This window comes from Bidens hawaiensis, unplaced genomic scaffold, assembly GCF_021521415.1.
Source record: "Bidens hawaiensis isolate Kalapana, Puna unplaced genomic scaffold, B.hawaiensis_p1.1 tig00018216_1, whole genome shotgun sequence".
Classification (NCBI taxonomy): Eukaryota; Viridiplantae; Streptophyta; class Magnoliopsida; order Asterales; family Asteraceae; genus Bidens; species Bidens hawaiensis.
Genome location: NW_027492754.1, coordinates 230,949 through 248,070, shown reverse-complemented (window position 1 = coordinate 248,070; position 17,122 = coordinate 230,949). Strand labels below are relative to the sequence as shown.

At 37.0% G+C, this 17,122-nt stretch overlaps 1 protein-coding gene across 1 annotated transcript; it reads left to right on the top strand.

The window, feature by feature from the left end:
- The first annotated feature begins 14,772 nt into the window (after window positions 1–14,772).
- LOC143555618 (uncharacterized) lies at window positions 14,773–16,851 on the top strand. Its single transcript, XM_077045136.1, has 3 exons — window positions 14,773–15,858; window positions 16,002–16,040; window positions 16,602–16,851. Exons 1-3 carry the CDS (start codon window positions 15,060–15,062, stop codon window positions 16,727–16,729), a joined length of 966 nt encoding a protein of 321 aa, XP_076901251.1. The 5' UTR covers window positions 14,773–15,059; the 3' UTR covers window positions 16,730–16,851.
- Window positions 16,852–17,122: the final 271 nt, after the last annotated feature.

The following is a 17,122-nucleotide window of genomic DNA, read 5'->3' as shown; positions in this document are numbered from 1 at the left end:
AGAGCCGTTGATATCAGCGGGGTATTGTTAAAGCATGAAGCTGACCTAAAAAGTCAACAAACATCATTGTAGAATCTAGAAACTCAGATCGGACAAATTGCCCGACAATTGTCTGAAAAACCACCTGGCGCTCTTCCAAGCAACACAATAACAAACCGTAATGCAACAGCCAACATTGTTACATTAAGAAGTGGCACAACCACTATTGCCTCACCAACTTCAGAACCAGTTATGGAGAAGGAAGTCCCTGACAAGACGCAGGAAACACTTATCCCAACAGGCACCGTACAACCTGAGGAACCAGTCCGAACTTATGTTCCACATATTCCATATCTTGGGCGGCTGAAACAGGAGAGATTGGAAGCTCAGTATGGGAAGTTTTTAGAACTCTTTAAACAACTCCACATTAACATCCCTTTCATCGAAGCCATTGCTCAGATGCCGAAATATGCAAAATTTCTTAAAGCAGTACTGACCAACAGAAGGAAGCTGGAGGAGTTCTCGCATGTCACCTTAAGTGAAGAATGCTCGGCTATCCTCCAAAACAAGCTACCACCATGACTGATCCAGGGAGCTTTACTATCCCTTGTCTCATAGGAAATTTGTCTATTAGCAATGCACTGGCTGACTTAGGAGCTAGTATTAATTTAATGCCTTATGCAGTTTTTGCAAAACTAGAGATAGGAGAACCAAAGCCCACCCGCATGAGCATTCAGTTAGCTGACCGATCCGTTAAATATCCTCAGGGCATTATTGAAAACATGCTTGTCAAAATTGACAAATTTGTTTGCCAGTAGATTTTGTAATTCTAGACATGGATGAAGACAAAAGTATTCCTCTGATGTTAGGAAGACCCTTTTTAGCCATTGCAAAGGCTATTATTGATGTTTGCACCGGCAAACTCACTCTCAGTGTCAATGACGAATCAATCACTTTTAAGATTGTGTAATCCTAGAATGTAAATATAGGTAAATCTATGCAACATTCGCAACATCACGATGACACATTATACTGTGTTGACATCATCGATTCTATCGTGAGTTGCTATGTGCGGATGTCCTCCATCAGTAACAAACAAGAAACACAAGTCTTAACCAAAACTGTCACCAAACCCATTTTAGAATATGAAAATCTCGATGCTATCAAAAATAATCAAGAAACATCAAAAGTAGTATGCGAGATCACCGAATGTAATGAAAATCAAAACCATCAATTGAAGAAACTCCAGTCTTAGAGCTAAAAGAACTCCCAAACCATCTCGAATACGCCTTTCTAGAAAAAGACTCTAAACTCTCAGTAATTATTTCATCTCAACTTTCTAAAGAAAAGAAAGACGAACTTCTTAAGGTTCTTAAAAACCATAAGAAAGCTATTGCATGGAATATCATGGATATCAAGGGCATCAGTCCTTCCTTTTGTACTCACAAAATCCTCATGGAGGAAGAATACAAACCTTGGTCCAACATCAAAGATGTCTCAATCCCAACATGCAAGATGTGGTGAAGAAGTAAGTAATCAAACTCCTTGATGCCGAATTAATCTACCCAATCTCATATTCACCTTGGATTAGACCAGTTCAAGTAGTACCCAAGAAGGGAGGAATGACTGTTGTAATGAACGATAAGGACGAACTAATTTCAATGAGGACCATCACATGCTGGCGAGTTTGCATTGACTACCGGAAACCTAATGACGCAACAAAAAAAGATCATTTTCTACTTCCTTTTATCGATCAAATGCTTGAACGTTTATCGGGAAAAATATTCTATTGTTCTCTTGATGGATTCTCCGGATACTTTCAGATTCCCATTTCTCCTAAAGATCAAGAGAAAACCACTTTTACATGTCCGTATGGAACCTTCGCCTACCGAAGAATGCCATTGGACTATGCAATGCTCCGGCCACCTTCCAACGTTACATGGTGGCCATCTTTCATGAAATGATCGAACACTCTATGGAAGTTTTCATGGATGACTTCTCAGTCTTTGAAGAACTCCTTCGATCATTTTCTGAAAAACCTAGAAAGAATGTTAGCTAGGTGAGAAGAAGTGAACTTAGTACTCAACTGGGAAAAATGCCACTTTATGGTCAAAAAGGGCATTGTTCTCGGTCACAAGATATCCCAAGCAGGACTTGAAGTTGATAGCGAAAAAATCGAAACCATATCCAAACTTCCCCACCAACTTCAGTTAAAGCCATTAGAAGTTTTCTAGGTCACGTAGGATTCCATCGCCGCTTCATAAAAGATTTTTCCAAAATTGCTAGACCTATGACCAAACTTCTAGAAAAAGACGCACCATTCGTCTTCTCTGAAGAATGTGTTGAATCATTCAACATATTGAAAGACAAACTTGTCAACGTACCAATCATGACTACACCCGATTGACCCTTCCATTTGAAATCATGTGCGATGAAAGTGACTTTGCAGCTGGAGCCGTACTCGGACAATGCAAAGAAAAACATTTTCACCCAATTTACTATGTTAGTAATACTCTTAATGGTGCACAAGAAAATTACACCAAAACCGAAAAAGGGTTATTAGCAGTAGTTTTTGCCTTTGAAAAATTTAGATCCTACCTAGTTCTTTCCAAAACCATAGTTTACACCGACCATGCCGCCATACGATACCTCTTCAACAAGCAAGATGCAAAACCCATACTTATCCGATGGATTCTACTACTCTAAGAGTTCGACATAGAAGTCAAGGACAAGAAGGGAGCAGAAAATGTTGCCACAAACCATCTTTCACGCTTAGAATGCCCAGCTTTAGAAGAACATCACAAGGAAATTATCGATGATAATTTTCACACGAAGTTCTCATGCATATCCAAGCATTCATGAAAGAGGAGGATGAATGTCCTTGATTTGCCGATTTCGCGAACTATTTAGCTTGTAGAATCCTAAGAAAAAGGCTAACTCATCAACAACGGAAGAAATTCTTCCCTGACCTTAAGTTCTACTTCTGGTAAGATCCATACTTGTTTAGGATAGGATCCGATCAGGTTGTTCGTAGGTGTGTATCATGAAAGGAAGCCTTAGATATTCTCAAACACTACCATGAAGGACCAACTTGTGGGCATCACAGTACCGCCACCACGGATATGAAAGTGTTTGATGCAGGATTTTAAGCCCACCATATATAAAGACGCACATGCTTTGATCCAAGCATGCGATTCTTGTCAATGATCCGGGAACATCTCAGCCAAAAATGAGATGGCTCAAAAAAGCATTCAAATTTGTGAGGTCTTTGATGCATGGGGAATAGATTTCACGGGCCCATTTGCTAACTCATTCGGAAAAAAGTACATCCTTGTAGCAGTCGACTACGTGTCTAAATGGGTAGAAGCACAAGCTCTTCCAACTAACGATTGTCGGGTTGTAGTACGATTTCTGAAGAAGTTATTATCACGATTCGGTACTCCAAAAGCCTTAATCGGCGATAGAGGTACTCACTTCTTCAATGCCTTAATGGAAAAAGTTTTAGCACGATATGGAGTTCACCACCGTTTGGCAACACCATACCACCCTCAGACCAGTGGGAAAGTAGAAGTCTCGAATCGAGGGATAAAGAGGATCCTCGAAAGAACTATAGGTATGAACCGCAAAAATTGGGCAGAAAAGCTAGATAACGCTTTGTAGGCCCTTAGGACAGCCTATAAAACCCCCATAGGAACAACACCCTTCAAACTTGTTTATGGGAAATCATGCCACCTACCCGTGGAACTGAAACACAAAGCTTATTGGGCTCTTAGAACAGCGAACTTTAACCTAATATCCGTCGGCAAAAATTGGGAAGATCAAATTCACGAGCTCGAAGAACTAAGAGCACTGGCATACGGAATTCCTGGTCTTACAAAGAGAAGACTAAACGTTTACACAGCGCCCATTTAACAGGAAACAAAAATTTTCAAGTTGGCGATCGTGTACTGTTATATAACACATGTTTACGTCTTTTCCCAAGAAAGCTGAAATCTCGTTGGACAGGACCTTACGTAGTTGCATCAGTTTTTTACTATGGGATAGTAGAGATTTCAAATTCTGATGGCCTCAAATTCAAAGTTAATGGACATTGATTAAAACCATGCATCGATGGACCATTCGAGGCCGTCTCGGAGGTAGTAATCCTCCACCAAAACCAATGAACATATTGGCATTAGGGTCTGGCCAAGACCCTTATTAAACCAGGCCTTGCATATATGTTCCTTTGTTTTACTTGAAAAAACAAGTGTCTCAAAACACGGGGGGCATGCCTCAGTAAGAACGGTCCCGTGCCACAAAGTGCGGGTCGGAATCTTCGCTGCAAAAATCCCAGTCAGTCTGATTCGTAACAGAATTGTCAGATTGAAAACACGGGGCCGTGTTCCCAGAAGCATAGGGCCGTGCCTGGAAATTTTTTGGCTATAAATTGCACCAATTGCCAATACATTTCTTGCACCAAACCAAACATAAACTCCTCCCTCAAAGAAATAAAAATGCCAACTGAGATGAGCAAATGAAATTCCCGTTCCTCGCCAACCGAGAAACGAAACCCGAAACATTTCCAAAACCGAGCTACTCATCAAACTTAAAGAGCTCGTGAAAGAACTCAACGAAATGAATCTCCTTGCAGAATGCGCCTCATTCAACTCACCGAGTCGGTTGAAAGCATGAAAATGGAACTATGGGACATCAATGAAAAACTTTAGTTTCAAGTCTTCCGTTTCACCTACTTTCCTCCACCCAGTCCGTTCGATGGAGGAGATCATTCAGTGGAATTTAGAGTCATCTTTATCTTTTATGTGTAATCAAGTGCATTAGGCACAAAGGTTAGGACTTTCAGGCTTAACCCGACTTAATTCCATGTTTTAGGACAGTCGGGCTTACCCCGATTCTATGTTTAGGACCTTATTATTAATGAAAAGTAATTTTAGGACGTTAAAAATGTTCAATTAACATTTAAACATCGTTCCGAAAATTCCTAATCTCGTGTTTTGATAAAAATCAAAGATAAAATTCTCAGTTACCAAAATCACGGGTTGTGCCTCTCTTTACACGGGGTCGTGGTCACCCTAGAATCTCCAGCATGATACGTGGTGACTCTGTACAAATTTTTGAATCAGAAATATTTATTCCCTCGAAAACACAGGGTCGTGTAAAAGGTTACACGGGTCATGCTCGACGTTCCAGTCTCTCTATATATTTCAAACCATCTTCAGTATTCCATTCATACCAAACTAAAATTCCTCAAATGGATAACAAAATAATGGAATGAAAACCAGTGAGGAAGTTAAAAAAATGGTGAATCTTCTTCACACCTTGAAGAAGAAATCATGAGGCTTCAAAGCATAGTGAGAGACCAAGTCGAGAGCAACATTTAAGCGGAAGCTCGCTTGATCAATTTGACGAACAAGGTCGAACTACTAAGGTTCGAAAATTTCCACATTGTTGAAAGTCACAACAAAGATGTGGATTACAAGCTCAACTTCCTTAACCAAAAAATTAGAAAGCTCGACAAAAAGATTTTCGAGCTCTTGGAAGCTAAGAGAGCCCAACCACGCATTCAAGACATATTCGGAAATGGTGGTTGTTAGTAGTTTTGAGTAGGAAAAGCCTTGTCTAGTTTTCCTAGGATGTGTTCTCGTTTAAGCTAGTTTTACGTTTCTCGGTTCATGTTGTTTAGGAAGTTAATGAAATTTCTTAGGATTTTATGTTTTTAACCTTAATTCTTTAGAAAAACCAGTTAAATACAACCCAGCTCGTTAAAATAACAAATAAACAAAAGGACCTGATTGTTACTTGCAGCACGAGGCTGTACTTCTCCAGGAACGGGTTCGTGCCACACTCTACAGTTATGGATTTTTCATTAAAACACCAAATTCCTCATAACTTAACCCAAAAAATATATTCCGCCCCCTTCCGAAAACCCGCGACCAAACACCCTACATCACAATCTTTGCTTCAATTATTTGATTCTCAACAAAAGGTATGTTAATCTAATGATTCTATAAGTTTAATTCATCATTCTAGGTCATAATCGGGCACCAAATCTGAAAATACCCATTTGTTGTTATATCGGGTTAAAAACCGGAAAACAGGATGTTTAATTGTTATAGTATAGGGTTTTGATTTGTTTGACCCGATTAGAACTTAGGATTGAAGGAGTTTGTGAACAAAAATCATTCGGGTTCGGGTTTTGAACAACCCACACCATAAAAATCAAACCCGGATGATATTTCTTAAGAACCGGGTTGAATTGCAAGTTCGAGTCTTAACATTTTCAAAATTCGGATTGAAAACACGGGCTTTGTTTCTGCAAAACACGCCCCGTGGTCAACTGCAGGTCAACCAAAAGTCAAAATTGGTAAGAATGGTCAAAACTGCCAAAATTACATAAACATAGGGTCGTGCCTCTATAGGCACGGGGCCGTGCTTTACTCTCTGTTTCATATTTCAGTTAAATTTCATGATTATCTGCCTAATCTTGTTCAAAAAATGCAAATGGATGAATATGGGGATGACGACCATGCTTTCTTGGTTTTCCCTAAGAACACGGTGCGAGATAGGGTCACCCGACAAAGATTGGAGTATTTAAACAATCGACGCCCAGAACCGAACTTCTATGCATGTACCGAAACGTTAGAGTAATTCAACCAATTGGGAAGGTACAAGAAGTTCTTGAAAGGGCCATGGGCACGTGTTCACAGACAAAAAGGCAAATCAGTGACCGATTTGACTAAAGAATTCTTGGCCTCATTCTCGATAAAAACGAAGGACTTGTCTAGGTGGGATGAAAAAGCTGTTGAGATTTAGAATCGGTGGAGCGTGGTAACACTTTGGTCACCCAGCTTGGATTCGATTTGGGTATTTACACGTCTGACGAAACTGACTCGCCCTTATGGTATGAGGCCGGATGACTTTAGCAGACAAAGTGGTGAAGACAAGTGAACCGGGAAACACCAGAATACAGGCATTGGAACATTTGAGTTATGGAGATGAACGTAATTATCCAGGCAGCACCAAGAGCACTGCTTTACTCGACCCATTGATGCGTTACATTCACCGTCTCCCTGAGCCACACAGTCACTCAGCGTGGCCAGGGGGTCGTAGGATTGAGGGAATTGTGGGCACTTTATTGCATCAAGAACAAGGTACCATGCAACATCACTTACCTATTCTATCAGCTATTCAAAACAAATGCAAAAGGCCAAAATAACCCAGTCTTTGGTGGTGCATGGATATATAAGCTCTACAAAGCTTATGGTGCAGACAGAGAATGAACACTTAGCCCGAGCCCAATCCCACTCGATCTCAACCTCTGTATCATCATGCAAATGGTCTAACAGATTGACGAAACCCACCACAATGGGGGTTTCAGGATGCCCTCAACAAGATCTGGGATTCTAAGGACCCCGCTGAGATGACCATTCAGGACATACTTGAGTGGAGGACCGGATCGCCACCACAACAGACCCGCCGCCGCACTTACTCTCAGCAGGGAGGCCCATCATCATCAGGAGCATGTTGCATTCAACAAGTTTGCTTGAAGAAAACTTGTATACGGGTTTCTCATATAAAAACACTCACTTTACACTCATGTTGAAAGTCTTGTGGAGAGTTTGAAGGCTTGGAGGTTATCATCACCGTCATCCATCATCACCATCATCCATCACCATTGAAGAAGGAAGATCCATCCACATTTTGGTTACATTGTTCTAGTTTGATCATGTGTTTGTTATCTTCATATCTTTTAATGTTCATAATCATGCTAATTATGAGCTAAACTCCATTTACCATCTAATTTTTATGAATAAGATTTGTTTTTTTTTGATGATTATGTTGAACATGTGGTTTAGTTTGGTAAAGTACATGGTTATTTTGCAATTATCGTTTGATGAAAAATGTTTTATCACTTTAATCCAATAAATCAAGGTTGATGATTAATAATCATTCATGATTCACTCATGTTCTTGGAGACTATAAATGGTAAAAAGAATACCTTGATAACTTATTCAAGATAAAACATGGATCCTTATTGTAATAACCCAATTTATTCATATATAAATTATAATAATTTAAATCTTAAGATAATATTATAATAAAAATGATAAAGAATACTGAAAAAGTATATTAATTGTGGATATTATAGAAATTTGTGAATTGAATTCTAAGATTTGATTGTTTTGATATTTATCCAACAAATATTATATAAGTGAAAATATATAGAAACATGAAACAAAGGTCACGACCCACAAACCAATTTCGCTAGACCTGATTTGGTTTCTTCGTTTACCGGCCTTCAACCTAATCGAAATAGATAACCACGCTTTTAAATCCCTTATCTACTCCAACGAAATCGCCCTTTATCTCTGATGATTAACACACTATTTAACCGCTCGCGAAACCCTACCGGTCGCTCTACCTCCATGCGTGAAAGCACCACCTGTTACCACCTGTTTCCTTTCCTAACGACTTAAATCATCGCACCTGCCATCAAGGATAACCTCTACAGCCGACGGAATACAACGACTGGCATCTTTGCTGTATCTGAAGCCGTTTAACTTACGATTTCTAAACTCAGCCGTAAGCGTTTGTGTGGTGCCGGCGCAGCCCCTGCCTTATTCCTCAGAATTGTTATTACTCATCCGTCGAGGTATCGAATACGATCTCTATTATGTTTCGTCTATGTTTAATCTTAGCCAATAACTAGGTGATCATTGATTTATTTCCCGAGACATTATCTAATTAGAAGTTATTGTTAAAAGTTAATATAAAAAGAAGTGCTCATGCACGTTGTATAACCAATTCGTAAATATATATCTACTATTTAGAAAGTTGATATATAAAAAGTTGATTTCTAGAGTCAAACGTTATATCCATTATGTAACTGATATGAATTTTTATTTATAACCAGCAACCAAACTTAGAGGTTATAAGTATGAATTATTAAGTAAATAAAGAGTTTGGTTGGTTTTTATAATAATTTGAGTAAAGTTAGTTTTCTTACTTTATAATAAGCAGGTAAATATTTAGTGATTCGTAACTATAAAATAAACACTTACATATTTGAAGCTTAAAGGTTCTTGGATAATTACTAAATTGATCTTATGACAGTGAGTTTTTAACAATAAATTATGAATTTTAAATGGTATGTGAAGTGGGCGAAAATCAACGAATTAACCGGCCGATGCAATTTAAGTTGGTGTCACTAAATCAAAATGTAAATAAACCATAGGTTCTCATAATTCTTGAAGACTAGCCAACTTTTTTAATTTTGCTTGATATTAAGGTACGGTTTCTGGTTTCTTTCACTTATAGTATTAATTATATCCCGTTACTTCGCAGTACGATTTCTGTTCTCGTTTACTCATAATATTGACTCTATTCCGTTACTTTGTAGTACGGATTTTCGTTACGCGTCTGTTATATTTTGACTTCAGTTATATTATATAATATATTTTTGTAGCATGCAATAGATTATTTATTTTGTACTCCTTATTGCATGTTCCGGCTTGAATATGTTTAGTTATATGTTTTTAGCTTTTGTACTTTGTTACCCGAGCAATTTCTGACTTGTCGTTGGGGCGTCAACGGCATGGCACTTATCGTGACAGTGCGTAATTAAAGTTCATGACGTCTCTAACTAGTACTTGTATAGTATTAGGGCCCCTTAGGGGCGTATGGATCGATCCTAGTTCTGTTTCTGACTTCTGATTTCTAGGGGATGGAACAACGCGTGTACGCCACACGTGCTATCTCATTGGTGCATAGATTAGCTAACTGTGTACCCCTCTGTTTCTGTTTCTGGCTCTGGGTGATTCTGTGTACACGACTTATTTTATGGATATATTATTGTCGTGTAGTTTGATATATGTTTTTTTGTATCTGTTTCTGTATATGTTATTATTATTGTTTTGTATCCGATTCTATTATTTAGTAGATTGGGTTATATCAGCATCTGTATTACTATTATATTTAGTATTTGTATTATTTTCAGTTAGTTCAGTTATGGTCTAGTGCCAATTCTATTTCTTTTTCTTTTTCGTAAGTTCGTCTTTACATGTACTATTGTTTTATCCGTTACTGGGCAATTTTCGGCTCAGCCATGTTTTCTTGTCTGTGTTTTTTTCTTATTGTTCAAAGGTAATCCGGGAAATCAGTGATGAGAGTAAAATGAAGTTTGGGAATAAAGACTATCGTTTATTTCGGAATTTAATAAAATTTGACTTAGGAATTTATTTTGGTTGTTTTTAACTCGTTGGCTGTCCTTGGATTCTATTTCTTTCTTTTAAATGGATCATGTTTGGTTTATGATATCTGTAATGGTGACACGCCAGCCTTTTCCGGGTTGGGGTGTTACACTTATATTGTACTTAGAAATGATGAGATATAAGCTATGATCTATTTCTCTAGTTTTGATAATTTTGAAATAACATTGTTAACACGATTGCTTAGGTTATCATGCTAGTTAAAGAAATCATATGTTAAAAGAATGTGTAATTATAACCTACTCAAATCAACCAAGGAGAGGTTGTGTGAGTCAACTACAATCACCCGAAGTTATTAGAATTGATATCTGAGAAATCGAAGTCAATTATAATCTTTCTACTTTACTAAACTATTTGCCTACTTAAATTGACATTTTCTTGGTAGTATGAGATTAAGCAAGGATGGACTTGAAAATACGCATGCTACTTTCTTTTATGTCATAGAATATTTTGACTTAGAAATGAGGGACTATTCTATCATATATTATTAAGGCAAGTTTATCACATGTTTACTTATTAATCATTAAGGAAGAATGGAGTGGATTCTTGATCTTAGATGGTAACCTTCATGTATTTGATTTACTCATTTAGAATTTCTCTTCTTGTCATCTATATATTATATAAGTATTTCTATTAAAGTTTAAAAATCAACTACAAAAATGATTAAACTCTCCGATTAAAGAAAAACGAATATTTATTATTAGAAACATTTGTGTCCACGGATCGATACTTGGTTCTTACCAACACTATTCTACATAAACGATAGGTACACTTGCCTATTTTGTGTGTGTTTAGTCTTAGTAGAAATCACTTTATAAATTTAAAGCACGATCTTGTGCGAAAGCTAAATCTCTCATATATTTTATACCACACCGCACACAACAAATCATCAGTTATCAATAAAAATTAGAGTAGTAAGAAACTTCAAACTGTAATCCAACAAGCTTTGCTTGATCCATAAAATCTATGAACAGCAACTCGAGGCTTCCACGTATTCAGCTTCTACGGTTGAAGTAGAGACCGTTGTCTTCTTCTTACACTGCCAGGAGACAATCCGGCTTCCTAAAAATTGACAACCCGTTGTAGTAGACTTGAAGTTGATCTTGCATCCTTCATAATCCAAATCGGAAAAAACAGTAAGATCGAAACTATCATCCTTGGGATACCATAACCCGATGTCAGGATTACCCCTCAGATAGTGAAATATACGCTTCATCGACACCAGATGAGTCACTCGGGGACTCGCTTGATACCTGGCCCACATGCAAACATTAAACATTATATCATGGCGCGATGCAGTTAAGTACATTAAACAACCTATCATAGCTCGGTAAAGGGTTGGATCAACGTTATCTTCCAATTCGTTCAGTGACAAATTGTGACCCACTGCAAGAGGGGTATAAGAGACTTTTTTGACAGTTATCTGGAATCGGCTCAAAACATCATTCACATACTTCGTCTGATGAATGAAAATTCCAGCGTCAGACTGTTAAACCTGCAACCCTAGAAAGAAATTCATCTCCCACATCGAGCTCATCTCAAATTTTGTCTGCATCGACTTTTCGAAGTCCTTACATAACCTGTCGTTTGTTGAGCCAAATATAATGTCATCGACATAAATCTGGACAAGGATCAAATCTTCTCCAATAGTCTTGTAAAAAAGGGTACAATCCACAATCCCTCGTTTGAAGCCACTATCTGTAAGATGGTCAGGAAGCATGTCGTACCAAGCTTTCGGGGCTTGATGTAGACCATAAAGAGCCTTGTTTAATTGATAAACTCGGTCTGGATAGTCAGGATCTTCAAAACCAGGAGGTTGTTCCACGAACACCTCTCCATGAAGTTCCTCATTAAGAAACGCACTCTTAACTTCAATCTGATATACTTTAATGTTCTTGAAGGATGCATAGGCCAAAAATATACATATGGCCTCCAGTCTTACAACAGGAGTATACACTTCGGTGTAATCTATGCCTTTTTACTGATGAAACCCTTGCACGACTATACACGCTTTATTCCTCACTATGACCCCACAGTCATCCTTCTTACATTTAAAGACCCATTTAGTCGGGATAGGCTTCTTAACCCGATCAAGTTTATCGACGAGATCTCATATATCCATTCGGATAAACTGTTGCAATTCCTCTTGCATTGCTTCAACCCGTGAAGAATCTGCAAGTGCCATATGAACACTCGTCAGCTCCATTTGAGATAAGAAGCAAGTGTATCGAGTGATACTCATGATTCCTGATGAATGCATATCAGTATACGCACATACAATATTATCATCATTTGAATTAGCAATCTGATGTCGTGTACGAACACCTACATCAAGATCACCAATGATGTTGTCCTGAGGATGATGTCCGGTTTGTTTACAGCCCTAGCCCCACTACTTACAATCTTAGAAGTACAAGAAAGGTGATTAATACGGCAAGGGAATAGGTTTGGACTTTGGAACAAGTTTGGCTAATTTCATAATTGTAAAATCTTATCTCATATTAGTTAATATCGAGTACACGTGGTTAAAATTACCCAAGATTACCAATTATCATAAACTCGATCATAGATAACCTAAGAATGACTTAAAATATAAAATATTTAACTATATACCTAGCAATCATATTATTTTGACAGCTTCAAGTTATTTTCTAGCAATTTCAACTTATTAGTTATTATACAATTTAAGATTATATAACATATAAATATATTTGATTTCGATGGGGTTAAAACGAGTCAAGTAATCAGACAGGTATCACTCAATATACTCACATCATACTCGTTCGAAACCCAGAAAGATTTTAGAACTAACATTATACATGCTCCTATACTTGAACACATGTATAAACCTTTCGTGTTTTCTGATACATGTACAAACATGCCACGCAAACCATGTTTCTCTAGTTATGCAATTTCTCTCTTTTAATGCGTTAAATTAGGACTTTTTATTTGTTACATTATTCATGAGTTAGATTATGCATGCACTGAAATAGGAAGTAGTGGAGTAGTGTGTAGTTGAGTCTTTAAGTTGAGTTGATGTACTTTTCATTTGAAGTTTAGTGAAGAAAATTGAAGTAAAATTATGTTTTCTTCTCTCTATTTTATTGGAGTCTAACCCGCTCAAATGGTCTATCTATTCAGATATTGACCATCTCGAATTGTCCTTATCATTTTTTTCATGGAGTGGCACTCATTTGTCATCCATATTCAATCATTAGATTTCTTTTTTCAAATGACTAACGGACACACCCTCTAAAAATACTCTTAAATCTACGCTGATGTTCATTAGAAACTAGAATTCTCAATAACACCTCTATTACAAAATACTACGAATGAATGAATGGAAGAAACCTATATATTTAAGGATATACATTTTAAAGTTTATTTTTTTGTCAAATACCATCGTAAATAAAGTTATATGTTATTGTCATTTTGAGTGGATTGAGGTCTTCAACAATATTAAATTTTCCACATATACATTGTAGCCTTTTTATTGTCTCTCATGTTGTTACTGGTTAGCAAAATAAATTTTTATTATCAATTCTTTGTTTATAAATTATAACACGTCCGCCAGAAAAAGAAGCAAAAATACTAAAATAGTGATAAGCCCAAAGTAAGATTTATCTGTGGGCTGATGTTTGATATCTATATATAGACTGTAGAATCGCGAATAAGCTAAAGGGGCTTTTTATCTGTTTTATTTATTTATTTTCATACAAAAGTATTTTTATAGTAGTTAAAACCTTTTTTTTTAGCCAATGAGCTAAAGGTAGAGTGGTAAGGGAGAGTCTTGATGTTCATGTGACCCAAGTTCGACTCCTGCTCTCAGCATTTAGTTTCAAAGGCACCATGGTGATGATGGGAGGCTAGGCGAGTAGGTGTCTTTCACTAGTTGGATTCTTGAACTAAACGGGTCTTATCTCACCGCACTGTCATGCCTTTGGGTGAGTGTTCACGGGCGTTAACCTTAGGTGAGGGTTGTTTCCGGATCGAAAGATGAGTGTATCCTGATGTTAATTTAGCCAGTAACTCATTCGAAGAATTTGTTGGGCAGTCAATTTTTTATTTTTATTTTTTTTTTGTTTAGTTAAGTGTCGTAAATGTTTCTATTATTAGATCGCTTATCAAACCGGTCATATTATTGGTTCATTCTTGGACCACTGGAACCGGCTTGGAGAACCGAGTTACACGCCATAATTAATTTTGAAAAATATTTAAGTATTACATAATATACAGATACTAATATACTCGATACTAATATATTCAATTAAAAGTTTAATACAAGCATATCGTAACATTTAAAAATAAAAAAAGTATATTGTTTGCTAAGAAAAATAAAATAATGAAGAAACTTTAAAAAAAGACATTAGTTTGATTCTGAAGTGTATTTGTATTTAGTTTTTATAGAAATATAAAATCTGTTTATTCAGTTATGCTTAGTATTTTATATATGAAAAGGAAAATCTTAAAAATTATTTTAGAAAAAATAAATAAATCGAAACCAATACACAAGTAATGCTTTATCATTTGAGTTGGAAAACTTTGAAATTAATGTAACTTGTAGATGAAGAAAGTATAAATCATATCTTGCTTTGCAGGCTAAGAATTTGAGTATGATGTAAAGGAATTAAAGAGAAAGGATAAATTGAGCATCTACTGAAAAAGAAAAAGCTAAAAGTTAAATCAAATTAAAATTAAATTAAAAACAAAATCATAAAAAAAAGTACATAAAAATAAGCTTGAAAGATTCTTCATTGTCTCTTCCTAAATCCTCACTTCACTCTTGTTTTCTGATCATTCCCACAAATCTTTGTCATGGACTCAAATATCATCATATCTCTAACTTTGATAATATTTACACTTTGCACCCTTGCAAAATCCAAATCAAGTCTTTGCAGGTCATCTTGTGGTGACATACAAATCAACTACCCTTTTGGCATTGATGATGGTTGTGGCAGCCCATACTATAAACACATCCTAGTATGCTCCGAATCCAACAACCTCGAACTACGCACCCCGTCTGGCAGATACCCCGTTCGACGGATCGACTACTCGGATCCTCACATCCTCGTAACCGACCCGTACATGTGGAGTTGCCAAGACGGGGAGCGCTTTCGACCCACCCGCCCCTTTAGCCTCGACACAAGTATACATTTTTCGTTATCACCACAAAACGACTATCTTTTTTTCAATTGTAGCGAAAAGGATGTGATCGTGGAGCCGAAGCCAGTATACTGTGAACGGTTCCCAGACCGATGTGACTCGACATGTGATAGTGCTAGCTATTTGTGTAGGCATGTGCCCGAGTGTGCGCACGCGTTGGGTGGTGCCACCTCGTGTTGCTCTTATTACCCGAAAGCAACCGAGTCGTTGAGATTAATGTTGAAGTATTGTGAGACTTATACTAGTGTATATTGGAGGAACTTGGGAGTGTCACAAACTTATAACACGGCTCCCGAGTACGGGATCCGGATAGACTTTGATATCCCGGTGACGACGCGATGTTTGGAGTGTCAGGACGGGAGTAAGGGCGGTGGTACGTGTGGATTCGATGTCGAAACACACGGTTTTTCGTGCTTATGTGACAAAAGAAATGTTACCACTTATTGCAAAGGTATGTTTAAACTTGTTAGTGACAAAAAAACTAAAAAACAAAATAAAACTGCGTAACGTTATTAATTATAACCAGGAACATTTTAGGGAAGACTCTCGATTTCCGTCAATAAAAGTTGCTAACTACGAGTTTTCGTCTTGCAGATAATTCTCAACACGGGAGAAGTTCTCGAGTAATTGTGGGTGAGAAAGACATTCCTAATATTTGCTACAAATATATAATGTTTTTAGATGCATTTCAAATAATCTTTTTAATAAACGGGACAAGCATGAACTTAACACAAAATATGTAAATTTGTGCATGTTTGGGATCATTTTCAAAATCCTTGAACGTATTTACCTAACGGGTCAGGGTCGGGTCAACCACTCTGGCGGGTTCACCATTCACGTGTTGATCCGTTTAACTAGTTTAATTGTTGATATGTGTTTAAAAAATAGGATTTGTCAATTGACATAATTTGAACTTAAACGGGCTGAACATATATTGTTAAATATAGAAAATCCGTCGTTAGATTCTGTTGTTTAAACGTAATTGTAATTATGAATATTTGTACAGTATTATTTTTTATTGTAAAATTCTAATTTTAAAGTTCAATATGCAAATAAAATAGATTAAACGGTTCATGGTTTTGTCAACCCACGAATGCTCATGTCACGTTTAGGTTTATCTGTAGACAATTTTTCGGTTCCAATGGGTATGTATAAAAGATTTATGTTCGTGTTTGGTTTAATTTTATTTTACAGGGACAGCAACCGCAGTTTCAGTAGCCGGAGCCATCGGAATAGGGGTTGGCGTTTGGTACTTTAGGAAAGTACGAGCTCAAGCACCGGTTACACATGGAGTTCAAAGCAATGAAAATAGGCTTTTTTAATTTTTTTTTTTAAATACACTTAGTTATTATATTACTCCCACAATCTCAATAGTATATTAATCTTTCCCCTTTAGTTTAACTTAAATCCGTGTGATATCATTATATATTATATGAAGTTTGTAACATTTTGTTCGAACGAAATTTATTTAATTAGCTTTTCTTTTCTTGCGAGCTAGTTTCCAATTGAGTATTTCCAGTGAAGACATTTTTTTTCCGTCTATTAAGGGACATGAAACCAACTCAAAGTTGATGTGAGGATATAAAAAGAAAAAACCCACCCGGAGTCTGTGTGAGAGAGAGGAAGGGTGCAATCATGCATGTTCGTGGGTCAAACACCAGACTCCAGAGGGTCATCATATGGTTGCGTTCTTCAAAGTTAAAACCTCTCATAGA

Excerpts from the sequence above, each read along its gene's own strand:
- LOC143555618 (XM_077045136.1), top strand. The coding sequence starts at position 15,060 with ATGGACTCAAATATCATCATATCTCTAACTTTGATAATATTTACACTT. Across the intron at positions 15,859-16,001 it reads TGTTACCACTTATTGCAAAG|ATAATTCTCAACACGGGAGA; the intron begins GTATGTTTAAAC and ends TTCGTCTTGCAG. Across the intron at positions 16,041-16,601 it reads AAGTTCTCGAGTAATTGTGG|GGACAGCAACCGCAGTTTCA; the intron begins GTGAGAAAGACA and ends TTTATTTTACAG.